At 45.9% G+C, this 26971-nt stretch overlaps 1 protein-coding gene across 2 annotated transcripts in view; it reads left to right on the forward strand.

Annotated features, from left to right (window-relative positions):
* Positions 1 to 26260, forward strand: part of WASHC3 (WASH complex subunit 3) — a 30362-nt gene extending 4102 nt beyond the window's left edge. Inside the window, exons 3-7 of one of the 2 annotated variants that reach the window (XM_053256964.1) lie at positions 9060 to 9125; positions 9474 to 9605; positions 9724 to 9831; positions 21558 to 21622; positions 25696 to 26260. In XM_053256964.1, coding sequence (XP_053112939.1) covers positions 9060 to 9125; positions 9474 to 9605; positions 9724 to 9831; positions 21558 to 21622; positions 25696 to 25780 — 456 coding nt within the window. In that variant the 3' untranslated portion in view covers positions 25781 to 26260. Of the gene's footprint in view, positions 1 to 9059; positions 9126 to 9473; positions 9606 to 9720; positions 9832 to 21557; positions 21623 to 25695 lie in introns of both variants that reach the window. The other variant, XM_053256963.1, reaches the window with a different exon arrangement.
* Positions 26261 to 26971: the final 711 nt, after the last annotated feature.

The following is a 26971-nucleotide window of genomic DNA, read 5'->3' on the forward strand; positions in this document are numbered from 1 at the left end:
AGCTCACTTGAAGGCCTGGGTCACCCTCTCAGCTACAAAGCTTACTTGAAGGCCTGGGTCACATGACTGTTTCACCCTTAATCACCCCATGACATGGTTGTGAGGATAAATGAGGAAACAATGGCAAAGCCCTCTGTATGTTGTAAAGTGCTGTAGAAATGCCTATATATCAGCCAGTTCCCCTGCTAACAGGGCAAAGATGCACCTTTCCAGTGGTGGCTCTCTTTATATTAAGCAGGATGAGAGCAACGAGACCTATCCAACCCCAGCACAGCATCCCTCCTGTGGCTGCTGCAGTTATCTGCCTTGTCTTTCTTTTTAATAATAATAATAATAATAATAATAATAATAATTCAATTTCTATACCGCCCTTCCAAAAATGGCTCAGGGCGGTTTACAAAGAGAAATAACAAATAAGATGGCTCCCTGTCCCCAAAGGGCTCACCTTCTAAAAAGAAACATAAGACACACACCAGCAACAGTCACTGGAAGTACTGTGCTGGGGGTGGATAGGGCCAGTTACTCTCCCCCTGCTAAATAAAGAGAATCACCACGGTAAAAAGTGTCTCTTTGCCCAGTTAGCAGGGGTCGTGAGCCCTTTGGGGACAGGGGACCATCTCCTGATTCTAATGTTTTGCCTGTGTAAATGGCTTTGCGAACTTGTTTGTCGTATAGAAATAATAATAGTGGCAGTAGTTTCTCCCTATTTCAGCATGTCCAAGAAATGGAACCCATGATGGGGCTTTGCAGACAGCAGCAGGTTTGGTTCTCAGTGGCTGGGCTCATGCAGGTTACCCCGGCAAGAATTAAGTGGAGCTTTTCTGAATACCATGCTGGGTGAAGCTGCCAGCTGCTGTGCGGTGACAGAAGTGGGAAGGGGGTCCTTAAGTGGTGGCGGAAGCAGGCGTACTGCATGCAGCACCATGAAAGTGCACTGCTGCTTTCTGGACAGGTACCCTAGGCTGACACGGTCTGTGTAGTCAGCCACTGTATAATGGCACAGTGCTAGCTGCAGCATCTCCCAGCAACTAAGGGTAACGGCAGGAATTTTCCTCCCTCCTTGATTGCCATGTAATGGCTACTAGCTGTTCTGCCAGCTGCCACTGACTCGGATGCTTTACCTTCCCCCATATAAATGAAAGATTGCAATTCACTCCTATGGAAACTGGTAAGGGTCCCCCGCCCTTGAATAAATGGAACCTAGGGAGCTGCCTTATGCCGACTCAAACCACTGGTCCATCTAGTTCTGTATTGTCTACACCAGGGGTTCTCAACGTTGGGTCCCCAGATGTTATTGGTCTTCAACTCCCATAATTCCCAGCCCCAGTAGCCTTTGGTTGGGGATTATGGGAGTTGAAGTCCAAAAACATCTGGGAACCCAACGTTGAGAATCCCTGGTCTACACTGACTGGTAGCGGCTCTCCAAGGGTTCAGGCCAGAATTTGAACCTGGGATACCCTGCACTGAGCTACAGCCCCATCCCCAAAGGTGGCCTACGTGGTTCTCCTCTCCAGGCATTGACTGTGTGGTCAATCAGTGTTCTCTCTGATCCTTTTCATCTGTGTGCGGAATGTGTTTTGTTCTGGGAGGCAGTATCAAGGCAGTGTGCGCGCACTTGTGTTCACCACTGGAAAGGTGTTCAGAGTGGGACCTTCCTGATTAAACCTGAGTGGGGTCTAAAATAAACTGAGCAGACATCCAAAAACGTGTGAGTGTGCGCCCACACCTTAGAGGGAGCACTGGACCCCACCAAGACCTGCTTAGTTTTGGCAAGGTGGCTCTGTCATCTGTCCTTAGACCAGGCCTGCACAACATAAGGCCTAGGGGCCAGATGTGGCCCTCAGGGACTATTTGACTGGCCTCTAGGTATCCTGCAGCAACACAGGAACTGGAAACGGCCTCCTAGCACCATCTTGTGCACGCTTTCTCAGAAATATGTTCCATGGTGTACCCAGTGAGGCTTACTCCCATTAGAGATGTGCATGGACCAGTCCGGAGGCCATTCTACAGGCCTCCGGACTAGTCTGAGCATGGGGTGGTTCACAGTTCGAGCAGACTGGGGTGGGGGTTCCTCTTAAGGGCAGGGGGAGGGTGTACGTACCCCTCCGGCCGCTTTCCCTCTGCTGGAATGTCTTTTTTTGGTTAGCAATTGTTTTTTTAGCCATTTTTTGTTAGCAGTTGTTAGCTTCCCCCTCTTGGCTGCAAAAGGCTTCATGAAGCCTTTTGCGCATGTGCACATCACGTCTCCACGGCGTACGTGTGCGCATGATGCGGAGACATGGCATGTGCACGCACAAAAGGCTTCCTGAAGCCTTTTGCAGCCAAGAGGGGGAAGGGGTGGCCGGGAAGTATCCTGCCGCCCCAATTGCTAACAAAAAAGGCACAGCAGGAGGGGTAAGTACACCCTCCCCCACCCTTAAAGGAACCCCCACCCCAGTGCCGGACCGCAGCTCCGCGCACATCTCCGTGCACATCTCTAACTCCCATATAAGCATGCCTAGGATTGCAGCCTGAAAGCAACCGTGATTTAGGGAGAGGATAAATCAGGGCCCTCACTGATTGAGCAGGGCAGGACCTATTTTCTGGCCATTGTCCTTGGTTGAAACGATGGGTCCCTAGACAGGGAGAACAGATCCACAAGTAACTAATAAGATGTTTAATTTTAAGGTAATCATGCGCTAAAAATTGACCTCGGCCCCTGCATGTCAAGTTGTGAATGTTTCTGGCCCACCAGGGCATTTGAGTAGACCATGCTCTGGAGCCCATTTCATGCCTTATAATGAGTCAAGTCACTGGTCTGTCTCTTTAGTATTGTTTCCTCTTACTGGCAGCAGCTTTCCAAAGTCTCAGGCTTGCTGCCTGCAATCTTTTTAACGGGAGATGCTGAGGACTGCAGTATGTGTGTGTGATTTTAATGTAAAGCACCCTGAGCCACTTTAAGAAGAGTGGCATATAAATTGAAAGAATAAATAAATAAGGAATGAAATCTACGAGAGGATTATTATCTCCACATTGCCGAGGAGGGCACTGAGGCTTAGAGGCTTGCCTAGAGCTACCTAGTGAGTTCATGAGGTAGGATTTGAGCCAAGCAAGTCTTGATTTGCAGCTCAGTCTCTTAGCTGCTCTGCTATATCATATGAACATAGGAAGCTGCCATATACTGAGTCAGACCATTGGTCTATCTAGCTCAGTATTGTCTTCACAGACTGGCAGCGGCTTCTCCAAGGTTGCAGGCAGGAATCTCTCTCAGCCCTATCTTGGAGAAGCCAGGGAGGGAACTTGAGACTTTATGCTCTTCCCAGAGTGGCTTCATCCCCTGAGGGGAATATCTTGCAGTGTTCACACATCAAGTCTCCCATTCAGATGCAACCAGGGCAGACCCTGCTTAGCTGTGGGGACAAGTCATGCTTGCTACCACAAGACCAGCTCTCCTCTCCTCAGCTCCCAATAGCGATGGGCATTTGCTAATTATTGTTGTACCTGATTCCAAGATGAGTTTCCCCCAAGTTCTTTGATTGTAGAAACTGGGGGGTTGTCTTAAATGCAGTCCCCTTCTTTTTGGAGAAATACAGGTATGACCTCTATTTAACCTTTATTTTTAAAGAGGGTTGTCTTAAATTCAGTCTTCTGTTCAGATGTATATACTATATTAATATTGTTCAGTAGCTGTCTTTTTTACTACTATGATGTATATACCACTTATCAGCAAAATTTCTCAGAGTGGATTAGAAAGAAAAATAAACAAATAAAATAAGATCCCCAAAGGACTCGCTGTCTAAAAAGCAATACGAGGTAGAAACCAGCAACTGCCATGGGTGGGATGTTATCCAGGGAAGTAGGGTCAATTGGGCCCACTCCCTAGAAGCATCTTGAGATTGCATATTAGCACTGTGATGCGGTTAAACTGAAATTCATGATTCAGTTGCTTAGTCACTTCCCAACTAATCTGTGTGACTTAACAGACAGGGGATCCTGAAGTGCTGACTGCTTGTTTCCAACTCTAGATGGCTTTTCCTTCCCATTTTAATGTAAAGTTTACAAAGTTTCATTTCCGTGGTGAAACCACTGTGGCTTGACTTCTTTGCAAACGAACGGGTATACTTGTATTTCCAAAAAGCTTTTGACAAAGTTCCCCTCCAAAGTTTCTTGAATAAACATAGCAGTGATTGGATAAGGGGACAGGTTCATGTGTGGATTGGTAACTGGTTGAAGGAGAGGAAACGGAGGATAGGTGTAAAAGGACAGCTCTCGAAATGGAGGAAAGTAAGAAATGGGGTCCCCCAGGGATCTCCAAAAATAGCTCTCCAAACTGGGGGAGTGGGCAACAAAATGGCAGATGTGGTTCAGTGTTAGCAAGTGTAAAGTGATGCATAATGGGGCAACCCCCCCCAAAAAAACCCCAACTTCACATATACACTAATGGGGTCTCAGCTGTAAGTTACTGACCAGGAGAGAGACCTTGGGGTCATGGTGGACAGCTCATTGAAAGTGTCAACACTGTATGTGGCAGCTCTGAAAAAAAGGCCAGTTCCATGCTTGAAATCATTAGGAAGTGGGTTGAAAATAAAACTGCTAATATCATAATGCCCTTATATAAATCTATGGTGTGGCCACTTTAGAAGGAGTACTGTGCACAATTCTGGTCCTTCCTTCTCTCTGACAGAGAGGGTATGGGTGTCCCCTTCATTCTTTGCTATTCTGGCCTTGGGACACATTGCCCCATGTGGCTACTAGTCTGAGGCCTATAGGCCATCTCCTGCCCAAGAGGTAAGATGCCTCTAAATACCAGTTGCAGAGGAGCAACAGCAGGAGAGAGCTGTGGGCTTCTCAGAAGCATCCAGTGGGCCACTGTGTAAAACAGGATGCTGGACTAGATAGGCCTTGGGCCTGATCCAGCAGGGTTGTTCTTATGTACTTAACTGAAACTGACAGTCTTGAGTTGAAATTATTTCAATATGTCATGGCAATCTGGACTATCTACAATGCCTGGCGGGGCTTGGCGTTGTTTATTATTGGAAGATGTTTTGGCTGTAGTGTGTGTTAACTGTGATGTGGCATATTCCCAGAGTTGAAGGTCAGGGTGGGGTTTATCTTCCATTTATTAAATTGGGCCTGTAAATAAGTATTCTACTAGTCACCTGTGGCTGGTAAGAAACATCTCCTAGTTACCAGGCACAGAAGCAAAACTTCTTGTGGTCACAAACCTCTCTGAATTTATTGCCAAACTTGTACATCAAGTCATATTGCATTGTCTCCTTCCTTGAGGAGGCCCTTTCAGGAGAAGACATTGGCTGACCTCCCAGACTAAGTTACTCAATAGTGCTACTCAGGAGCTACTCTAAAGCAGCATTCCCAACCAGTGTGCTGCTCTGACTCACTCCGAATGTGCTCCAAAAACTCCCCCACTTTTGGAGCGCCTCATAATGCACTGGGAAAGGTGTGTCCCTCTTGGTGCATAAGGTAGCAAATCAGCTTCAAAAGTGGGGAATTTAAAACGGCCCACTTTTGGAACTGATTCATTCCCCCGTGCTCCAAGAGAGAAGGTTACGTGCTCTATTATGCTCCAGGAGGGTCCCAAGGCTGGAGGAGAAAGTGAAAATAAAGATCATGTACTTTGCCACTGCAAAAAAAAGGGGGGGGGTCTTTGTTGGGAGGCAGTATGCCTCAGGTTTTTTTCATTGTGTCTCAGGGTGAAAATGGTTGGGAAACACTACTGTGAAGGACTACTTAATTTTAACAGGACTTCCATTGAGTAGCTTAGGATATCAGCCACTTCCACCTTTCAGGTTTTTCCATATATAAATGGTCTCAGATCCTTTTGGATCAGCCCGAACCTGAATAGCTATCAATTGAAAAATTGAATTTTGTTGACAGCCTTAATGCATGTGTGTGGCCGTTCTTAAAAATGGCATTCAATATGAAGAACAAAGAGACATCTGTAAAGAGTGAGAGGGGGAGCGGGACCAAAAAGTCCTACACACACACCCCTGTCAGTCCCTCTCCCACCCTTGTGTTGACTGGATGGCATGTTTCTCAGGTTTCTCAAGTTTTTGGCACCATGAGTCAGGCAAAAACTTACTACTGTGCCAGAAGGCTGTGAGAATGTGGCATGTCTGCCAGCCAGCATGCCAGCCAAGTGTACTTGGGTACGGCACAGGCTGGCTGCATCTGGCAATTATTAGTTAAAGCTTCCATATCAGTTCTTCGGGCTTAGCTCTTTGCAAGTGAATGTGCATTTTTCAAGAAACTGTATGTGACATTTGGTTGTGAGACACAATTGGAACCTTCCTGCCCCGCTTTCATTTCTGGTTTTCCAAGTGAATCTGTTGGCTTTCCTTTTTATCAGATTAATTCCATCTTTTTTCTCCCAAGTGCGATCAGTGGCTGGCACCCAGACTAGCACTGTGCTGACTGATTGATTGTTAAATTTGTATACTGCTAGAATATAAAAATACAGATCTGATCAAAAGATTAAAAATCAAGCACAATATGAGCATAAAAAATACAAAGCAGCAGCAATAGGAACAATCATATAAAAGCCAGGGTAAAAAGCCAAGTTTTCACATACTTTCTAAAAACTGTGATGGAGACTGAGGAGCAGATGGAGGAGAGTATTCCAACGTCTGGGGGAAACAACTGAGAAAGCCCTATCCCATGTGCATAACAGCCAAGCCTCCCTCATTATCAGCACCCGAAGCAGAGCCCCACTGGACAACAAGCGGCAGCAACCTTTGGGAGCAGGCGGTTGCTTAGGTATCCAGGGAGCAAACAGTTAAGGGCAAACCGTTAAGGTCAAAACCAGCACCTTGAATTGGACCCGGAAACAAATTGGCACTCTGGTTGGAGATGATATTTTTGCCCATCTCCCCTTCTCTCTGAAGCCCTCTGTGGTTCCCGAAAATATGTCCTTAAGGGCTGTGCAACCCACTGGGGCATATTTCCTGGAGACACATTGGCCTTCAGAGGGAAGGGAGATGGCACAGCATTACTCTGGATATCAACACTGTTGCACCAGCACAGTGTTAGTCTGGATGTTAGCCAGTGTTTCCAGCTTGTTATATAAGCCATAATTGCTTTAGTTGGTGAGACTAAGAGTTGAAGGCACACCTGTTCTGTTTTTTTGATGGATAGGTGGCCAGCGGGAGCCCCACATAATAATACACAAGACCAGCCCAAGGCCTGTCTAGTCCAGCGTCTTGTTTCCCACAGTGGCCCACCAGATGCCCTTGGGAAGCCCGCAAGCAGGAGATAAAGGCATGCTGCTCCCGCTGGCCACCTCTCACTGCTGCTTCCCAGCAACTTGTATTCAGGGGCATACCATCTCTGAACTTGGAGGTAGCTTGTGGCCGCCAACTACCAGTAGTCATGTCTTTGGCCTTTCCTTCCAATAATGAGCAGCAATAGTCACTTATTAAGTTATGAATTCATACTTCCTTAAAATCTCAAAAACCTACTCTTCCCATGGTGTGAAGTAACATGCAGAATGCAGTATATAAATATTTGTTGTAGTAGTACTTAAATTGAATGGATTAATTGGTTAAAAGGCATCTGTTCTTTTATTGCTTGACAGCCCTGTTTACATCGGCTTTAAACAATTTTATTCCAAATGCTCTTGAAATTAAATAGTAACAAACCATAGTATGTGACAATTCAGGGTGTTTAATCTTACACGCTTGTTGCAGTGCTTGAACTTTAGTTTCTGCAGTGTGTAAATTTTAGTTTATTCAAATCAGTTTGAAATTGAACAATAAAACCATCAAATAATTGAATGCAGGAGATGAAATTGCCTTTTATTTCAGCAGTTTCCACCATTTCTTACAAGTCATTCAATCAAAGCAGGCAAAGTGCCCCGCAAAATATTCTGTTTGGTCCTACAAAGACAAAATCCAGAGAAGTATTAGCAAGAGCGTTCTCAAATAAGCTTAAGCAGCAACAAACACCAGTGATGGAATTATGTTGTTGAGCTCTTGTTTCTTCCTCCCACCCACTGCCTCTCTTCCCGCATCATCTTGGGTACTCAATCCTGGAAAGTCTCCATCATACCTAGCTCCCTCTTAATTGCAACATGTTTTCAAACCCCAGGAGATGAGTGGGGCCTGATTCGGCTGAGATACAACTTAGGCCTGTTACTGATGGCATGGCAAGCTGGCCAAAGTTCTTCTGTCAGCAGCAGCATCTTTTCAAGTCCCAGGAGGATGGAATTGCTGCCAATCTTTAGCTATCCATACCATTATCTAATACAAGAGTTCCCAACCTTTAGGAACATAGGAAGTTGCCATATACCGGGTCAGACCATTGGTCCATCTAGCTCAGTCGCTCAGTATTGTCTACACAGACTGGCAGTGGCTTCTCCAAGGTTGCAGGTAGGAATCTCTCTGAGCCCTATCTTGGAGATGCCAGGGAGGGAACTTGGAACCTAGATGCTCTTCCCAGAGTGACTCCATACCCTAAGGGGAATATCTTCCAGTGCTCAAGCATGCAGTCTCCCATTCACATGCAACCAGGGTGGACCCTGCTTAGCAAAGGGTCATGACAAGTCATGCTTGCTATCACAAGACCAGCTCGCCTCCTGGTTCCTGGATGATGGGAGTTGTGGTCCAACAACATCTGAGGACCCAAGGCTCAGAACCCTGGACCTAATAACTTGAAATACTTTCTGTGGAAGACTTGTGCATAGCTGCTTTCCTGGTCACCTGAGACAAGTAAGAATTTCTTTCAGGCCACCAATCAGCTAGGTCTTCCTATAAATTGCCTTTGTTTTTATTTTAGGTCATGAGTAGTGAACATAGGCATCTTGGGCAGGCTGGCTGTTAAACATTTTGTAGGCTAGTGACTATTTATCAGGCTTCTCTGCAGTATGTGAATCAATGCGCTGTAGCAACTAACACCATGATAACCCAATATTGTAATTAGTGATTGATCATGAAAGTAGTTATCCTCCAAAGGATGGAGGTAATACATTTGACTTTGGGGAGTTAAATATTTCTTGACAGGGAGGCAGAGGAGACACTTGACAATGAATAAAGCATTGACTAATACTCTCTTTTCCTCTTTCCCAGAAATTGTCAGCGCTCTCACTGCGTATTCAGCAAATTGAAACGACACTCAATATTCTCGATGCAAAGGTTTGTGCACAATGCATCTCTTCTTCATTTCAAGCATACTTAAAGTTTTTTCTGTATAATTTATACAGTACCATTTTTGTCAGAACTACATTTTTCTGCATGCAGATATGAGTGGATTTCTTCCCCCGCCCCCAGTGACGGAATGTAAATGGAAACAGATGAGAAACATTTAACTGCAGTAGGGCAAGCAAGAGGTGAAGTTGTCTAGTACGAACGAGGCCTAGTGATAAGCACTTTACTAATATAAGTGTGAAAGAAAAGATGTGCTCTGGATGCTAAGTAAGCAGCTAAAAGCTTTGTATTCCCATTGTTGAAATGTTGTCTTCTGTGTTTGATGTTCATCTTCAGCTGTCTTCTATACCTGGCCTAGAAGATGTCAAGTTTGAAGTATCCAACACCTGTGTCAACCATGTTATGAACGGCCCCGTCTCACAAACCTCAACAGAGCCACAGTCAACCAACGTGTCACCTCAGTCTGAGGTAAATAGTACAGTGGTGTTGATTTTCCAAAAGGTGTTTTCTCTGGCTTCTCAATAATAATTTAAAAAGCTACATATGTTGCTGAAGATTGGCACAATTTGTTTGCTTTGTACAGCAGGGCAGTATCCATGAGACAGGACAACAGAAGACAGAAGGAGCCTCGGAAAATGTAACAACTGTCGCTAAGGATCCACGCTATGCCAGATATCTCAAAATGGTTCAAGTGGTAAGGCAGTTAATTTTGTGTTTCAGTGTTGATCAGAACCAGGAAAATTAGGCTAACATCTGTAGCAAACAGTCTTTCACGGCAGCCCTACATCGCTTGTGTTGTAAATTCAAGGTTTCCAGAGGATGTGTAACCATGGTGAGGTTACCATCCATGTTTACATGCTTTTAGATAAGGGTTCCCAATCTTGGGTACCCAGATGATGATGGACTATGACTTTCATTGTCCTCTGCCACATTAGCCTTCAGCCACTGTGACACGGGATGATGGGAGTTGTAGTCCAACAACATCTGGGGACCCAAGGTTAGGAACCTCTGCTTTAAGAGATCCAAGCTCATTTTCATACCAAAAAGCCCCCACCACTTGGAAACCATGTGAAGTGAGAGCAAAAGAAGAATCCTCCTGAGACACATTCACGTAGCATCTAGCTTGGCATCCTGTTTTCAACACATGCCTCCCATGTGTTGAAAATGCCTCCAGGATTGTTGTAAATTCAAGGTTTCCAGAGGATGTGTAACCGTGGTGAGGTTACCATCCATGTTTACATGCTTTTAGATAAGGGTTCCCAATCTTGGGTACCCAGATGATGATGGACTATGACTTTCATTGTCCTCTGCCACATTAGCCTTCAGCCACTGTGACACGGGATGATGGGAGTTGTAGTCCAACAACATCTGGGGACCCAAGGTTAGGAACCTCTGCTTTAAGAGATCCAAGCTCATTTTCATACCAAAAGGCCCCCACCACTTGGAAACCATGTGAAGTGAGAGCAAAAGAAGAATCCTCCTGAGACACATTCACGTAGCATCTAGCTTGGCATCCTGTTTTCAACACATGCCTCCCATGTGTTGAAAATGCCTCCAGGAACATTTTAGTTCTTTTTTTATTTTTCCTTTTTTTAAGACCAATTTTGTGTCACTCATAATCTGAATGTACACATACCTAGTCAGTGGGAGGATAACAGAAGGCCCATTGTAACATGTTCTCTTTTGCATGCCCATGATTCCTTTCTCCGTCTCAGTCTCCCCATCACAGGGGTCAGAGGTCTATCCCAGTTCTATACTACTTTTTTGGCCTCCTTTTTTTGTTCACAGAATGAGTTCCTCCAAAGAAACAAAGCAAAGCGGCACTATTGCCAGTACGACATATTTTGTCCTTTCTGTAGACGTTTCTGCTGGGGATAATTGTATCCTGCTGATTATCACCATTCCATCAGGTTTCTGATATTCCCACTGTATGCCAAATCTCATAGCAAGCCTTTCCACCACTTCTCAGGAGGTGGCAACATTTTCCTGATGGCCTATCTATCTATTTATTTATTTCATTATGTCCCCACTCTTCCTCCAAGGAACCCAGAGCAGTGTACATGGTTGTTTTACCCTCACAACAACCCTGTGAGGTAGGTTAGGCTGAGGGTTTAAGTGACTGGCCCAGACTGCGTTCCATGGCTGAATGGTGATTTGAACTTGGGTCTCCCCAGTCCTAGTCCAGCACTGTAACCGCTACACTACACTGGCTTTTTATTTTGTTTTTCAGAACTCCAGCATTGTGTGATTCTCCCCCCACCCCCCCCACCCCAGGCCATCTTGTGCAAACCTTTTGGTTGCTCTGTTAGAAGTGTTTTGTGCAGTTGGGAGAATGAGGATATGACTATCCTCGATTGATCACCAATTCACTTTGGACAAGCAGTCTATTCATGGCCATTCATCTTTGAGCTTGTCTGTTGAGAAACTTCTGCTATAATTTCTATGTTTGATCTGCACATGCCAGAGTTGATGGGAACAAGCTTTTAGCGACACATTTGTGGCAAGCCACTTGGTTATTGATTTCATTCAGCTTGTTCTGAGTTGTTTCCTGTGGCTGCTGCATTGGCCACACAAATAATAAATAAATAATGAAATGTTCTGCCAGTCCAATGCTTGTCTTGCGCAATGTTGTGGTGGGTGTAGCGCATGCTTGCAAGTCAGTTCCACGCAGATAGGCTCTTGGGTTCTACTCCAACCAAGCAAGCCACCTCATTAGCACCTCCTAACCTCCTGGTGCTGAAATTGGTGCAGAACATGAGCAGATTCTCATTTTAAGATTCTGTGCTTAGCCGCTCCACATTCTTTGTCAACAAAAGCTGGATTCTGCAACCTATAGAAATGATCTGACTTGAATATATTTGCATATCTCTCTTACTTTGCAATGCTTACTATCTGTGTGTTTTAAGGGAGATGGGGCAGGGCAAGAAGCAATGAAGCCCACTGAAGTCTTTGTACTTGGATACTGGAACTATCGTTTGCTACCTTTCCTGACCTCTGAGATCTCAGAAGGCAGGCACTGAATGCACACTTCCAGCTAAGTCTTTGAGAAGAGGCTATAGCTCAGTGGTAGGCCACTTGTTTTGTAAGCACAGGGTCTCCATTTCATCAGTCCCTGGCATCTCCAGGAAGAATTGAAAAAGACCCTTGACAACCGTGAAGGGCTACTAACAGCCAGTGTAGGCAATACTAATCAAGATGGACCAATTGCCTGACACACTACATCACAGTGTCATGTTCATCTTTGCAGCCATAAGGACTAGGCATTTGATTTTTTTTTTAAAGAGAGGGAGAGAAAGCTGAGATCCTCAATTGAATTCTGTACCCACTGCTGTGTTCTGGTTTTTTGTTGTTGTTGTTGTTTTTTTTTTTTTTTTGCACTCCCACAAAATCATATATGCACACAGCCCTGGACAGAAGGTACAAACAAGGCCGCTTTTTTAGCCTACTTTCCAGTAGGCTTATGAGATCACCCGGTATTCTGTGTGTGTGTCCGTGTGTCCCCCCCGCCCCCATCAACTTTGCAATGCCTGGACCAATATGGACCAAATCGGGTAAAGTTGTAGGGGCACCTCAACGGCGTAGTTTGTGATGGTGTCATCCACCCCAATCCAAAATGGCGGACGCATAAACTTTTGAGGCACAAGTGGACTAACTTGTGAACCACTTTGATTCGAACCAAATTTGCTACAGCTGTAGGGACCCAAATGGTGTGGTGTGTGATGATGTCATCCACTCCAATTTAAGATGGCGGCCACGTGAACATCCAAGGCGCAAGCGGGCTAATCTGTGGACTAACCGATTTAAACCAAATTGCGTACAGTTGCAGTGAGTGACACACAGGGACACCTCAATGGCATCGTTTGTGATGATGTCATCCACCCCGTTCCAAGATGGACACATAAACTTTTGAGGAGCAAGTGGGCTAACTTGTGAACCACTTAAACCATTTGAACCAAATTTGCTACAGCTGTAGGGACACCAACGGCGTAGATTGTGACAATATCATCCAACCCAGTTCAAGATGGTGGACATGTAAACTTTTGAGGCTCAAGTGCACTAACTTGTAGACAGTCTAACTGATTTGAACCAAATTTGCTACAGCTGTATGGACACATAGAGATGTCCCAATGGTGTAGTTTGTAATGATGCCTTCCACCTTGATCCTAGATGGTGGATGTGTGAACTTTTGAGGCTCATGTGCACTAAATTGAGCACTGTCTAACCCATTTGAACCAAATTTGATACAGTTGTAATGTTTGACACACAGGGACATCTCAATGGTATAGTTTGTAATAATGTCATTTACCCTGATCCAAGATGGTAGATGCATGATCATTTGAAGTGCAAGAAATCTAACTTGTGAACCTTGATTTGAACCAAATTTAGTCCAGTTGTAGAGACAGTGAAAGGAAAGTAGGCTGATTAGTTCTTAATAGAACAACTTGTTTCTTCCTGAGGTGGTTGCCTCCACCCCCACCCCACCCCCATTCACAAGAGTCTAACCTAAGCACTGCTGCAAATAGAAATATGGCAACAATATTCTTTCAGGAGTGGCATCCACAGTTTCCTGTCTTCCAGAGCAATGACTCCTTGTTCTGGAGGGAGAAAACTGGATGCCATTCTAAGGGTTTCAATAATTTAAAAAAACAAAGATTTTCAAAAGTTCAAAGGTATGTCATTCCTATTTTTTCTGAAAATATAACACAAAGGCATTCTGAATCACTATGGAACAAAGGTACAAGAAAATGACCTGGTATGGGTGGCCAGAAATATTTGGGCTGTTTCTTCCACAAAGGTGTTGTGGAAGAGTGGGAGGTGGCAGATGCCCATGGCTTCCTTTGCTGGCAAATAAAATTGAAATAATGCGTAACACATTTTCCAAAGATGCTTTTTCCCATAGTACCATGCAAGTTGGTCTCATTTCAACCAGTTGTTGGCGTGTCTTCCATTTGGATGCGATGTGAACTCTTCCTGAAATTAAAATGGAACCAGAAGTTTAGCTTCATTGCTTCTGCCCAGTGGCTGAAGTTGAGTCAGGCTTAAATACAAAGCATACACCCTTGGTCTGGTGGTTAGGATATTCCACCAGGCCCCTTCATTGGCCCAGAATTTTTCCTATGACTCTGGACTGGCACAATGGCGTTGTGTGGCTAGCTAATTAGTGGCGGACGTGGAAATACTAGTGTGCTGCTGAAAGAATGCTTGGCTGACAGTTTGCTTTAAGGCTTATGGACCTTTTCATGGGATGCCCATTTTTATTCAGTTATTTTCTCTCCTTAAAAAAAGTCAACTAAAGATACTGCAGGAGAAGAGGGGAAAGCAATAGTGTGAGTTCTCTCTCCTGCCTTCTGTGCTTTTGTGATGTTTAAAACAATTTCTCTTCCCTTAAAAAAAAAAAAAGTTGGCTGCTAGGCAACTTTAGTCAACTTCCTAACGGCAGTCAGGATAATTCATTTCTTTATAAAGCTTATATCCTGCTATTCAAGACCAAGTCCTCACAAGATGGCTAAAAAAAACCATTAAGGTAAAATCAGAACCAATATAAAAATCATAGGAACTTAGGAAGCTGTTTTATACTAAGTCAGATCATGTGTCCCTCCACCTCAATATTGTTTGTACTGACTGGCAGTGATTTCTCCAAGGTTTTTGGCAGGCTTTCCCAGCCCTACTTGGAGATGCCAGGGACTGAACCTGGGACCCTCTGTATGCAAAGCAGATCCTGTACCACTGAGCTACGACCCCATCCCCATAGTAAGAGTAAAATACACACACAGTCACACTAGACAGCAGCCAGATCAAAACTGCAGTTAAAAGTGTGGCAAAATGGCAAGTCTTTCTAGCACCCTTGCAAACAAAAAGGGCAGTGGCTTGATGAATTTCTCGAGGGGGCGGGATTCCAAAGCTGTGTAGCCACCACTGAGAAAGCCCAGTCCCTGGCAACTGCCAATCAAATTTGTGTGGAATGTGGGCCGAATAGCAGGGCTTGAGAGGCTGATTGTGAGGCTTGGGTAGACTCATATGGCAAATGTGGTCCTTAAGTCCCAGTTGGCATAGGGCATGTATGCTGCTGTGCACACCCCCTCAACCCATCTATCCAGGTACTACTACCCAAAGGTTCTAGAAGCCGAGACAGAACTACACGTGAAACCATATAATATTTTCCCAGTTGCAACGTCCCCCAGTTTCAGAGGTCCTAACTCAGTTGAATTGTAGCCTATATAATGTAGCGGGAACTTGGCATGAAGTGTAGAGCAGCTTTCTCCTTACCATTGCCTCCAACTGAACCTGTGTTCTAAGTACGTTGTGAGCTATGGTTTGGCCACTGAGGAAATGAATCTATCCTGACCTGATAACCAAGAAATTAGATAGGCCCACTATAAAGTTTGAAGCAATATTAATGATGGCAAATATCCATGGGAAGCAGATAGCATCAGTGGGTGTGACTGGTTCAGACCTCAATAACTGAAGGGAGTATAAATGGGTTTTTTTGTTTTAAAGGCCCATCTGTAGCCATAACCAAGCCAGCTCTGACCCTTAAGACAGATAAGCTTACTTTTAAAAAAATATTTGAGGGAATGTAGTGACTCTCCACTTAAAGGTGGGTCTGGAAGTAAATTATCTGTAATTTAAGGAACAACTCCTCCACCTGTTTCATAAAACCCTAAGCTAAACGTTTATGGGCCTCCAGGATATGATCTTAAATTCCTCTTGCATTAGTTGTAAGATACGAGTCCAGTTTCTTTATTTGATTTATAAATCATTATAGTGTCATGTGTGTTAGATAACACTTTTGGCAAGCAAAAAACACAACTGCATCAAAGGAAAGGTATGTAGGTGTGGGTTTCATATGATCCATTTCTTACTTCATATTTCCCATGATACTTTCTGGGGTTGAAACCTAGGTGAGAAGCTTTGTGTTTGGTTATAAAAAAATGTTGAAAGGAATAGAAAACTGTTTCTGAAATAGAAAGGAAGTATTTATCTGACTAGAAAGGAGTCCCCTTGAGAGTTATGCAGCCCTGATCATATTAGCTTGATCAGATTTTTTAAAATTATTTTACTCTTTTGCTGTTTTGCTGAGTCAAGCATTGTGTTGAAATTGATGGTTTGATGGCCCTTTGAATATCCTACTTTCAACCTGAATTCCTTCTAGGTTTTATCAGAAGCATATAAGAGTTTTCTTAATGAGAAGATCCCTTGGGGTTGACAATCTTCTCTCGATGACATCCATCATTACTGATCTCTTCCTTCGGTGTACAACTGCAAGAGAATTTGGGGGATATTCTCAGTATGTGCAGGATGTGGGGGCGCAACGGTGAGCCCTGGAAGGCTGGTCAACACCCAACACCCGCATGAACTGTACACACTTAAAATATGCCCCAGAATGCTTTTCAGTGTCCAGGGGGTCCTCAGCAATCAAACCAATGTAGAAAACATTATCTGAGGACAGGAACTCTGAAAACAACTGAAATATATACCACGTAGTATCTAAATGCTCTCATGCCTTGCTCACAAAGAGTGGATGTAAGCTGTTTCTCTGTACTTGGTAGTTCAGCAAACCTGCAGTTCTGTAAGGGGCTTGAATCTTATCGATTCTCAGGAACCAGGCACATAGAAATGACATGGGCTTTGAGGGTTGCCATTTTCAGTGCAAGCATAATGTAAAAACTAGGGTGGCACAAAACATCCACCTCTGTGGTCTGTGTGATGCTGGTAATGGGTTATCATCTTCAATTCTGAAACTCAGCTGTTTTACTGAGCCAACCAAGAAAAATGTTTGATGTGCTCCTCTCAATCTTGCAGGCATTCAAAAGCTGCCCATATATGGATAAATGCAATAGACAAATTCTAGGTTGAATGCAAAGACCATTTTATACAGGAAGGGCTGGGTAATCATGGGGATTCCGTTCTCTTCAGTTACCATGGATAAGGAAACTGTGAAAACCAAGTCATAAGTACAATGGCATTGTGGTGATTAGGTTCCTGTAGGCCTGAAGGAAACACAGAGTAAATGCCCTATCATTCTCCTTGGACCTCCTGCAGTCTAGCAATGCCTCTCAAAAGTGCAAAATCTGGGGTTTTTCTGTGAAAAGTTGTGGGTTTTAAAATTTATTTTACACAAATGAGCCACAAAAAGGCTCCTTACTTTACTCCTTTACTACCCACGATATGCAAATTTAACCCCTCAATTGGTGTCAATTACCAGACTTTGGGTATGCAAAACCGCAGATGGGGAATCCACAGATAGCAAGGTTTGCCTGTATCTGCATAATTAAGTATACCTAACTACTTGATCATCCCTGTGCCAAAACGTGTCTTCCTCCCTCCCCATGGGAAAAAAAAATTATGTTGACCTAGATGAGTGAGTTTCTCTTCTTGGATGCTTATGATATCACATGGTTTGGGGTATAATCAATCCAGACAGCTCTTTGGTGGAGAATTCTGAAAGAGTAATTTTTCAGTGTTTAAACAGGGTTTTGGAGTGTTTGTTTAGGGACCAGTCAGATGAAGAGCCCACACACACAAGATTGAAGGATGCCCCTGGCAGCACATCCGGACGTCCTTCAGTTACATTGGGGTGAGTGCACTCACAGTGCATCCCCGCCCCCTCCGCATATCAGGGCCATGTTTGTGCGAACCAGCAGACCGCTTTCTCCATGGCAGACCGCTTTCTCTAAGCGTACCTATCTGCTATGGTCTTGCCCATCTTTTTTCAGTGTTCTTTAACTTTTCAGAAGTGATTTCATTCCCAGCTAAAAGTTGCCTTTTTTTTCCCCCCAGTCAGAAAATATTTCTTTTTTGGAATAATTGTCCCATTGTAGGATTCAAGGAGTTCTGGATAAAAGGCACCAAAAGGCCCTCTACACTGTGGATTACATTTTCCATATGGCAGATGGTGACTCCCAGTCATAAAAGACCTGTGTGACTCCCAGTAATAACAGTGCTGTAGATTCCCACTATTAAACGGCTTGGTTTAATTGTTTTTGTTGGAGATAGCCAGTTTATATTAGTGGGGAGAAAAGCCCCAAATACAGATGCACGTAGGGAAATATTAATCATGGCAATCATTCTGCCAGGCTTGACTGTGCCCTCCACTTTCCTCAGTGGCATGGACACACTTCCCTGAAACACCACTCAAGGCTTCAGTCTCCTTTTAAGCTACTTACTTACCTTCGTCAAAATGTATAGTTGGTTTTGGCATGGATCAAATGTATCACTGTTCACTTGGATTTTGAGGCTTCTCACGTCCTTTTCATACCTCTAGTAGACCTTGGAAATCAGAAAATGGACATGGCTTAGTTTTTCCTTTTTGACCTTTGCATCAGTAATGGCAAAGCAACAAGTTCTCTTTGAGTCACAGGAGTGGATTTTGTTGGAACATCCCTAATGGAGAGTTTGGACTCCAAATCATTCTCTGCAGGAAAATGTGAATGAAGGATGTTTGAGTCTTCAAGTGAATACTCTACAAACAATGGGAGAACTTTCATTGAGAGAGTATTTTCTCCCCTTCTTGTGTATAGCTGGCTGATGACTGCTCTTGTGCCAATCCAATGTGGCTTGTATACTGTAGAATTCAGAGAAGTTTTTCTTAGTTGAACCCTGTTATCGGTGGTGGGATGGGGGACTGAAGGACAGTGGCATGTTAAAGATCCACATGAACATAGTGATGTGCTACTAGACTAATGAAAACAGGACTGGCATTTTTCTTTACCAATACTGTTGTGCAGTGCCCCTGCCATTGCATCACTTGACACAGTGGTGGGGAAATTGCATTAGAGATAAAGAAAAATGGTGGCCGCCAGTTGGACTTCACTATGCTCCCCCTCCCCCTACTAAGGGAACCTGAAAGGGCACTTAGTTGAGAGCCTCTGCTAACCTGATGCCAGCAGTGAATGAAAAGCTCATGTGAGGATAGGTCACAGAACTTATAAGCATCTTTGTAGCAGGTGGAGTCTTTGAGAGGTTTTCTTCTGCTGGCCCAGCAAAGGAGAGGAGAACCGTCAAGAGGGGTTAATGATTCCTGAAGCATCAGATGGACAAACATGAACACACAAGCTTGCTAGCCTAACATCGATAGGCTTTGGTGTAGACTGTGGCTCACCACCCCCTAGAGTTTCCCATTGTGGCAGATTGAGGGAATCTTACTGGAAAGCTTAGTCTCATACCCTGTCTAATGTGAGTGGGTTCCAGTTAGGGCATTATGGACCATAATGGGATTATATGGGGCTCATCCCATGAAATTGATTGCCAGGAAATTTAGGACAACAAACAGAGGTACTCTTTCACACAATGCATAATCAACTTGTGGAATTCTCTGCCCCAAGATATGGTGACAGCCAACAACCTGGATGGCTTTAAGGAGGGTTTGGGTAACTTCATGTTCTATCATCGGCTACTAGTCAGAGGGCTATAGGCCACCTCTAGCCTCAAAAGAAGGATGCCTCTGAGTACCAGTTACAGGGTAGTAACAGCAGGAGAGAGGGCATGCCCCCAACTCCTGCCTGTGGCTTCCAGCAGCATCTGGTGAGCCACTGTGTGAAACAGGATGCTGGACTAGATGGGCCTTGGACCTGATCCAACAGGGCTGTTCTTATGTTCTTATGTTACTTCCTTTGCATGTTGTGGTTTTGAAACCTTAGTGCTAGAGTTATTTCTCCTAGGCCAAGAAGACATAGTCGTCTATCTCACTGGTCCCAGACAGCTAGGAGCAACTGCTTCTGTGCGGTTCCATCTCTGTTGAGAGTTATACAAATATGACAAATGTTATATGCTGCTTTTCAACCAAAGTTCCCAAAGCGGTTTACATAGATACTAGCTTGACCTGCGCGGAGCAACTGCGCACTAGTACTTGATTGTTTCCCTCGCTATAGCCCCCTCACCCCAGAGACCTACCCACCCTCACCTGAGCCCTCTCTTGCTGCTCCTCCCCTCCCCCAAGTGCTCCTGTTAGAAATAGGGAGAAGGGTGCCAGTCAAGACCCTCCTCTGCAAAAGATCTGGTTGTCATGAGCACCCCCCACTAGCCCCAGAGCAGGATCAAACCTTTCCCCCCAATCTTTGCTCCAGGGATGGAATGTCTGTCAGGGCTCCCTCCAGCTGATCAGCATCTCCTCTTCTCCCCCCCCCCCACCATGCGGGCAGCAGCCTGGCTGTCAGGCCCAGGGATATGCCTGCCTGTGTCCCAGCTCCAGCTCCTCCTGAGGGTAAGGAGAAGCCACACAGCCACCCCACCTCCCCAAGTTGTGCCCCTCTGATGCCACTCTTCATCTCCTTCCCCCCTCCTCAGCGGTATCTTCCGTCTATCAGGCAGCCCTCCCTTTCGCTCTCCAGCCAGGCGGAGGAGCCGCTTCCTTTCTCCCACCTTCCCACCCCAGGACCAACTCTTGCCCTCCCCTTCTTCACATGGGGTGGCAGATCTTGCCCACTGGCCTCTCCCATGGCTGCCTCCCCAGTCTTTGCTAGCGGGTTCTTGGGCTGGCCTCCCAGGACACAGATCCCATGGGGTTCAACCATGCTCCCGTTCCAAGTGGAGTGGCAGATTGGCCTGTGGTGGGCACGCCTTTTCTGTGATTGGTTTAGCACTGCAAGGGCGGGGCTTGCCACATACCACCTAAGTGTTATATATTAAGTTGAGTGAAAGAGTTAGAATGAGAACTGAGTTCTGCTTCATTAGATTGCTCCTTTGCACCATGATAGCTGAGCCTGGTCCCAGATTACAAGCAGATTAACAGGGCCTAATTTGCAACAGGTATGTCCTAAGCAAATAAGTGTCAGGAATATTGTTTTTTCAAATCCAAGATCCAGCCACTGTCCTGCCCACACAAACCCTGTCCTTTAGATCTCTGTTTGGTAGCAGTTGCTAAAACAAGGGCCGTAAATCAGAAATTGGACCTTGATCTCCCGTTGACCTGTTTGTGCTGCAACCATTTCTGTGTCCAGTTCTTGTTTCCTTTGGCTCTGTTACCCTGGTCATCTTGCTAAATTCCAATTGCTTTTGCTCTTATAACTTTGACCAACAGAGAAGCCAGATATAAGAAAAAGATATACTGAAAAAGAGTACTGAGGATCTTGCATCTGTTTGTGGGGCAGTTGCGGAGAGAGTTTCACATGGGCTTAGCTGACACAGAAGAGGGCACCCACAACAGCTGACTTATGTAGGCATTTGGAAATGTTTTACTTGAAGAAAAGTGCAGGCTAATTGCAGGCTCTGTAATAGAATTACTCAATAACAGAGCCCAGTTTTTCAGTGACTCATCTCTGTACTGTGCTGAAGCCATAGCAAAAGATGAGCTTCAATCAACAAAATAAGTTACTTTGCCTTCTCCCCCCCCCCCCCCCTTATGAAAAAAGGTTGGGATCTTGGTGAGGCTGAATTATTCAGCAATATCCAGGCTTTTAACATTTTTTTTCCCCTCCACAGGGTGTTCCTGTAATGGCAATAAGGAATAAAATGATTTCTGAAGGATTAAACCCTGATCTTCTAGAGTAAGCAACAACAACTGTTCAGCTTGAATATTATTTTGTATGAAGACTTGATTTGTGTTGACACTTGCAGTGATGGGTGGAGATCTTGGTCATTTGGCAGCTTGAGAAAAATGTAACCTGAAAGCCTTTCAGAACGGGAAGAACACTGAGATTTTAATTGCTGATGTGTGACTGGCCCAGAGTTGCCCAGTGAGTGTCATGGTTGACTGGGGATTTGAAACTAGGTAGGGCCAGCATCAGCATATAGTATATGGGAGGAGATCTCATCTTGTGGTAGCAAGCATGAATTGTCCCTTTTGCTAAGCAGGGTCTGCCCTGGTTGCATATGAATGGGAGACTACATGTGAGCACTATAAGATATTCCTATCAGGGGACAGGGCCACTCGGGGAAGAGCATCTGCATGCTTGCATGCAGAAGGTTCCAAGTCCCCTCCCTGGCATTTCCAAATAGGGCTGAGAGAGACTCCTGCCTGCAACCTTGGAGAAGTTGCTGCCAGTCTGTGTAGATAATACTGAGCCAGATGGACCAGTGGTCTGACTCAGTCGAGAGCAGCTTCCTATATACTCTTAAGCGGTTGCCGAGGCCCACCAACACCAGCAAAAACAGGGTGAGTGGCAGCCATGGCGTGCTGGATAGAATGCTGTTGCTGGCCTGCTGCTTCCAGAGGCAGTGGCCCTGATCCAGTACAGCAACTATAACAGGGGGCAGCGTTCCCCATTCTAGGCAGTGGAACAGCTTGTGCATGAAGACCTTTATTTTTTATTTATTTATTTATTTTTGTATTTTTATACCGCTTTTCGTTAAAATATAGCCCCAAGGCGGTTTACAAAAGTTAAAAACATACAATAAAAACACAATAAAAACAACATGCTAAGAGTATAAAAACATATAAAAACAGGCATAAAACAATACAAGAAATAAAAACACCCAGAAGCAGCAGTAAAAACGATTATGTAAAAGCCTGGGTAAAAAGCCAAGTCTTTACAAGCTTTCTAAAAGCCATGATGGAGTCCGAGGAGCGAATGATCACTGGGAGAGCATTCCAGAGTCTGGGGGCAGCAACAGAGAAGGCCCTGTCCCGAGTGCACGACAGCCGGGCCTCTCTCATTGTCAGCACCCGGAGCAGGGCCCCCTCAGATGTCCTCGTCAAGCGGGCAGCAACCCTTGGGAGCAGGCGGTCCCTCAAATACCCCGGGCCCAAACCGTTTAGGGCTTTAAAGGTCAAAACCAGCACCTTGAATTGGACCCGGAAACGAACCGGCAGCCAGTGCAGCTCTTTCAAAATGGGGGTGATATGTTCCCAACGGGCAGCTCTGGATAACACCCTCGCTGCCGCGTTTTGCACTAGCTGCAGTTTCCGGATATTCTTCAAGGGCAGCCCCACGTAGAGCGCGTTACAGTAATCCAGCCGCGACGTGACTAAGGCGTGGGTAACCGTGGCCAGATCTGCCTTCTCGAGAAAGGGACGCAGCTGGCGCACCAGCCGAAGCCGTGCAAAGGCACCCCTGGCCACCGCCTCCACCTGAGCTTCCAAAAGCAGAGCCGGGTCCAGTAGTACCCCCAAGCTGCGTACTTGTTCCTTCAAGGGGAGTGCAACCCCATCCAGAACTGGTAAAATCTCCACATCCCGATTGGCTCTCCTACTGACCAACAGCACCTCCGTCTTATCCGGATTCAATTTCAGTTTGTTAGCCCACATCCAACCCATCACGGCCTCCAGTCCCCGGTTCAGGACATCCACCGCCTCCCTAGGATCAGATGACAAGGAGAGATAGAGCTGAGTGTCATCCGCATATTGCTGACAACTCAGTCCAAATCCCCGGATGACCTCTCCCAGCGGCTTCATGTAGATGTTAAACAGCATGGGGGACAAGACCGAACCCTGCGGGACCCCACAGGCCAACGGCCACGGGGCCGAGCAGTAGTCCCCCAGCACCACCTTCTGGACCCTCCCCTCAAGAAAGGACCGGAACCACTGCAACGCAGTGCCTCCGATTCCCATACTCGAGAGGCGGCCCAGAAGGATACCATGGTCGATGGTATCGAACGCCGCCGAGAGGTCCAGCAGAACCAACAGGGACGCACTCCCCCTGTCTAGTTCCCGGCGTAGGTCATCCACTAGAGCGACCAAGGCAGTCTCAGTCCCATACCCGGGGCAGAAGCCAGATTGAAAAGGGTCCAGATAATCCGTATCATCCAAGACCCTCTGCAGCTGGGACGCCACCACACGCTCCATCACCTTGCCCAGAAAGGGAAGGTTAGACACAGGTCTATAGTTGTCCAGGCTGGAGGGATCAAGGGAGGGCTTTTTTAATAGAGGTCTTACCACCGCCTCCTTGAGGCACGATGGCATCCTGCCCTCCCTTAATGAAGCATTAACCATCACCTCCAGCCATCTGCCTGTCCCCTCCCTGGCAGCTTTTATTAGCCATGAAGGGCAAGGGTCAAGAGCGCACGAAGTCGCCCGCACACTGCCCAGGATCTTGTCCACATCCTCAGGCCGCACCAACCGAAAAGAATCCAACACAACGGGACCAGATGGTGCCAAAGGCACGTCTGCCGGAACTGCCAAAACTCTGGAGTCCAGGTCAGCACGGATGCAAGCGACTTTATCTGCAAAGTGACAGGCAAACCGATCACAAAGAGCTGTAGATGGCTCCTCCCCCATTGTCCGGGGGGATGTGTGGAGCAATGTTTTCACCACACGAAACAGCTCTGTTTGCCTGCACTGAGCAGACGCAATGGAGGCGGAGAAAAAACGTTTCTTCGCCGCCCCCACCGCCACGGCGTAGTCCCTAAAATGGGTTCTAGCCCGTGTTCGATCGGATTCGTGACGACTCTTCCTCCAGCGTCGCTCCAGCCGTCGTCCGAGTTGCTTCATCGCCCTAAGCTCCGAGGAAAACCAAGGAGCGGAACGGGCTCCACCAAGCCGGAGAGGGCGCTTGGGGGCAACCGTGTCAACAGCCCGGGCCATCTCTCCATTCCAGAGATCAACCAAGGCCTCGACAGGGTCACCAGCTCTGGACACTGGAAACTCCCCGAGGGCTGTCTGGAATCCAAGCGGATCCATAAGCCTCCGGGGGCGGACCATCTTAATCGGCCCACCACCCCTGCAGAGGGCAGACGGAGCAGTCAAACTAAACCCCACCAGGTGATGATCTGTCCATGACAAGGGAGTGGTCTCAATTTCCCCCACCTCCAGATCATTTATTTCCCGGTCGGCAAAAACCAGATCCAGAGTGTGTCCCGCCACGTGGGTAGGGCCCGATACCAATTGAGACAGGCCCATGGTTGCCATGGAGGCCATGAAATCCTGAGCCGCACCCACTAGGGGGGCCTCAGCGTGGACATTGAAATCCCCCAAAACAATAAGCCTGGAGGAACCCAAGGCCACCTCCGAGACCACCCCCGCCAGCTCAGGTAGGGAGACTGAAGTGCAGCGGGGTGGTCGGTACACCAACAGAATCCCCAGCCTATCTCGGAGGCCCACCCTCAAGGACAAACACTCGAAATTCTGAGATTGCCTGACCGGGCACCTGGAAACGGGGAGGGTCTCTCGAAAGATGACCTCTGCCTTCATAGCCAGCATTTTAAAGTAGAACAGACAACATTCTAGTAGTTCTTTCTCTAAAAGAAAAACATATTGGCTGCTTTCTTTGGATTCAAACTCGACAGGAGCTTCAGCATACTAACAGCCTGATCCCAAGATTTAGCTGTACCAGCTAATGGAAACATAGGATAGAGCATCACTACTGATTTCACAGCTCATTATGTTACAGGCAGGTACTTGGGCACAAATGTTCTGGGCTGAGGTGCCAAGATCCTAAACCAGTATTCCTATACATAATGAAACTTGTATCAATACATCCCCAGACCTCGACGCCTGCCTCCTGCGCGTATGTCTTGCCTAGCTCCTAAATCACCCGTAGTTTCTCCATAGGGCCAAAACAATCGCCATAGTTCCTATATCACTGAAATAAGCAGGCCCCTGGCAGTCAGAAACCTCTGGGGTTTGTGTCTTCTGGCACTTTGGACAATATCTTATCTGTGATATCTTGCCTTTCCCTTGCAGAACACCAGATGCTGCAGTGCCTGCGTGGGGAGACAAGGCAAACGAGGGAGAAAACTCTGATAGTGAATCCTCATTTAGTGACTGATGGCGCTGACGTGTGTGTGTGTGTGTGTATTTTTCCCCTTTAAAATACCTTTCTGAAGGGTCTGCAAGTGCTATGTACGTAACTTAATCGGAAAGATTTCCCGATAGCTTGAGCCATGTGAAGTATTCTTTCACAAACTGCTACTTTGCACTGGGATCTTCATGTTTGTCTTCTGCAGAATTTTGAATGAAGCTCCCATCATCAAGCTTGAAGTGAGACTGTCATGATGTGCTCTTACTTCCAATGTGGTGGCCTTGACTTAGGTAGCTGCTGCTCCACAGAAGCTCAGGGTGAAGCTGGGAGGGTGGTGGGGTGGAGAGATGTGCATTGCTTGGAAAGCCACAACAGTCCTGTTACCCCAATCTGACTTTGAACAACACTTAACACTGAACATTACTCTCTTCTGTTCTGGATTTTCTCCCTCCACACTCCCTATTAACTGTTCAGAATTCCATTAAAGCTGATATATTGTTTCCTGCATTGCATTTTTAAAAAATCTTTTATTATAGATTGAGAATTCAAAGTACCAGCGAACAAACATTCTATTTGATTTGTCCCAATGACCTAGGAGTTGGTGGTCGGAGAGAGATTTGTGCCTCTTTGAAATGAACAACTCCTCTGCAGAAGCAGACTGCAAGGCTTTGTTGCTATGCAGCCCAGCCACCCCACTCTTCCCCCACCCCGCCCCCAGTGGAGACCCTGTGGAAATCTCCTAAAGCTTCACAGCACAACACTTTGCACCACTGTTGCCACCCTGTTTGGCAGTAAACGTCCCACTGACTTCAGGGAGCCCTTGTGCGAAGATATGTAACTATTACAGTAAGATCAAGAAAGAAAAGTCCAGGTGTCTCTTTTGTTCTTTGTTTTTGTTCTGTTACTGAGAACAAAGCTCTAAATTCTGTTTTGAACTAAACTTATTTTCTTAGGTTTTGAAAAAATGCACTAGCAAGAAGTTACCAGTGACTGAAGGATGGTTACAACCAAAGTGGAGATTTCCTCCCAGTAGTCCATGTGAAATGAGTTGGGTTTGTACTGGACATCCAGTGAATGTCCTGAAAGGCAGATTCAAAAGTGTAGCCACTTGCAGAGATGGAGACCAGCCATCTGTTTCAAAAAGGATGGATTGCCTTTTTGTGTGTGTGTGTGTGTGGATTTCTCTGTTGAAAACCAGTCTCCTAGGCCACATGTAGG

The sequence above is a fragment of the Hemicordylus capensis genome, chromosome 5, assembly GCF_027244095.1.
Source record: "Hemicordylus capensis ecotype Gifberg chromosome 5, rHemCap1.1.pri, whole genome shotgun sequence".
Taxonomy (NCBI): Eukaryota; Metazoa; Chordata; class Lepidosauria; order Squamata; family Cordylidae; genus Hemicordylus; species Hemicordylus capensis.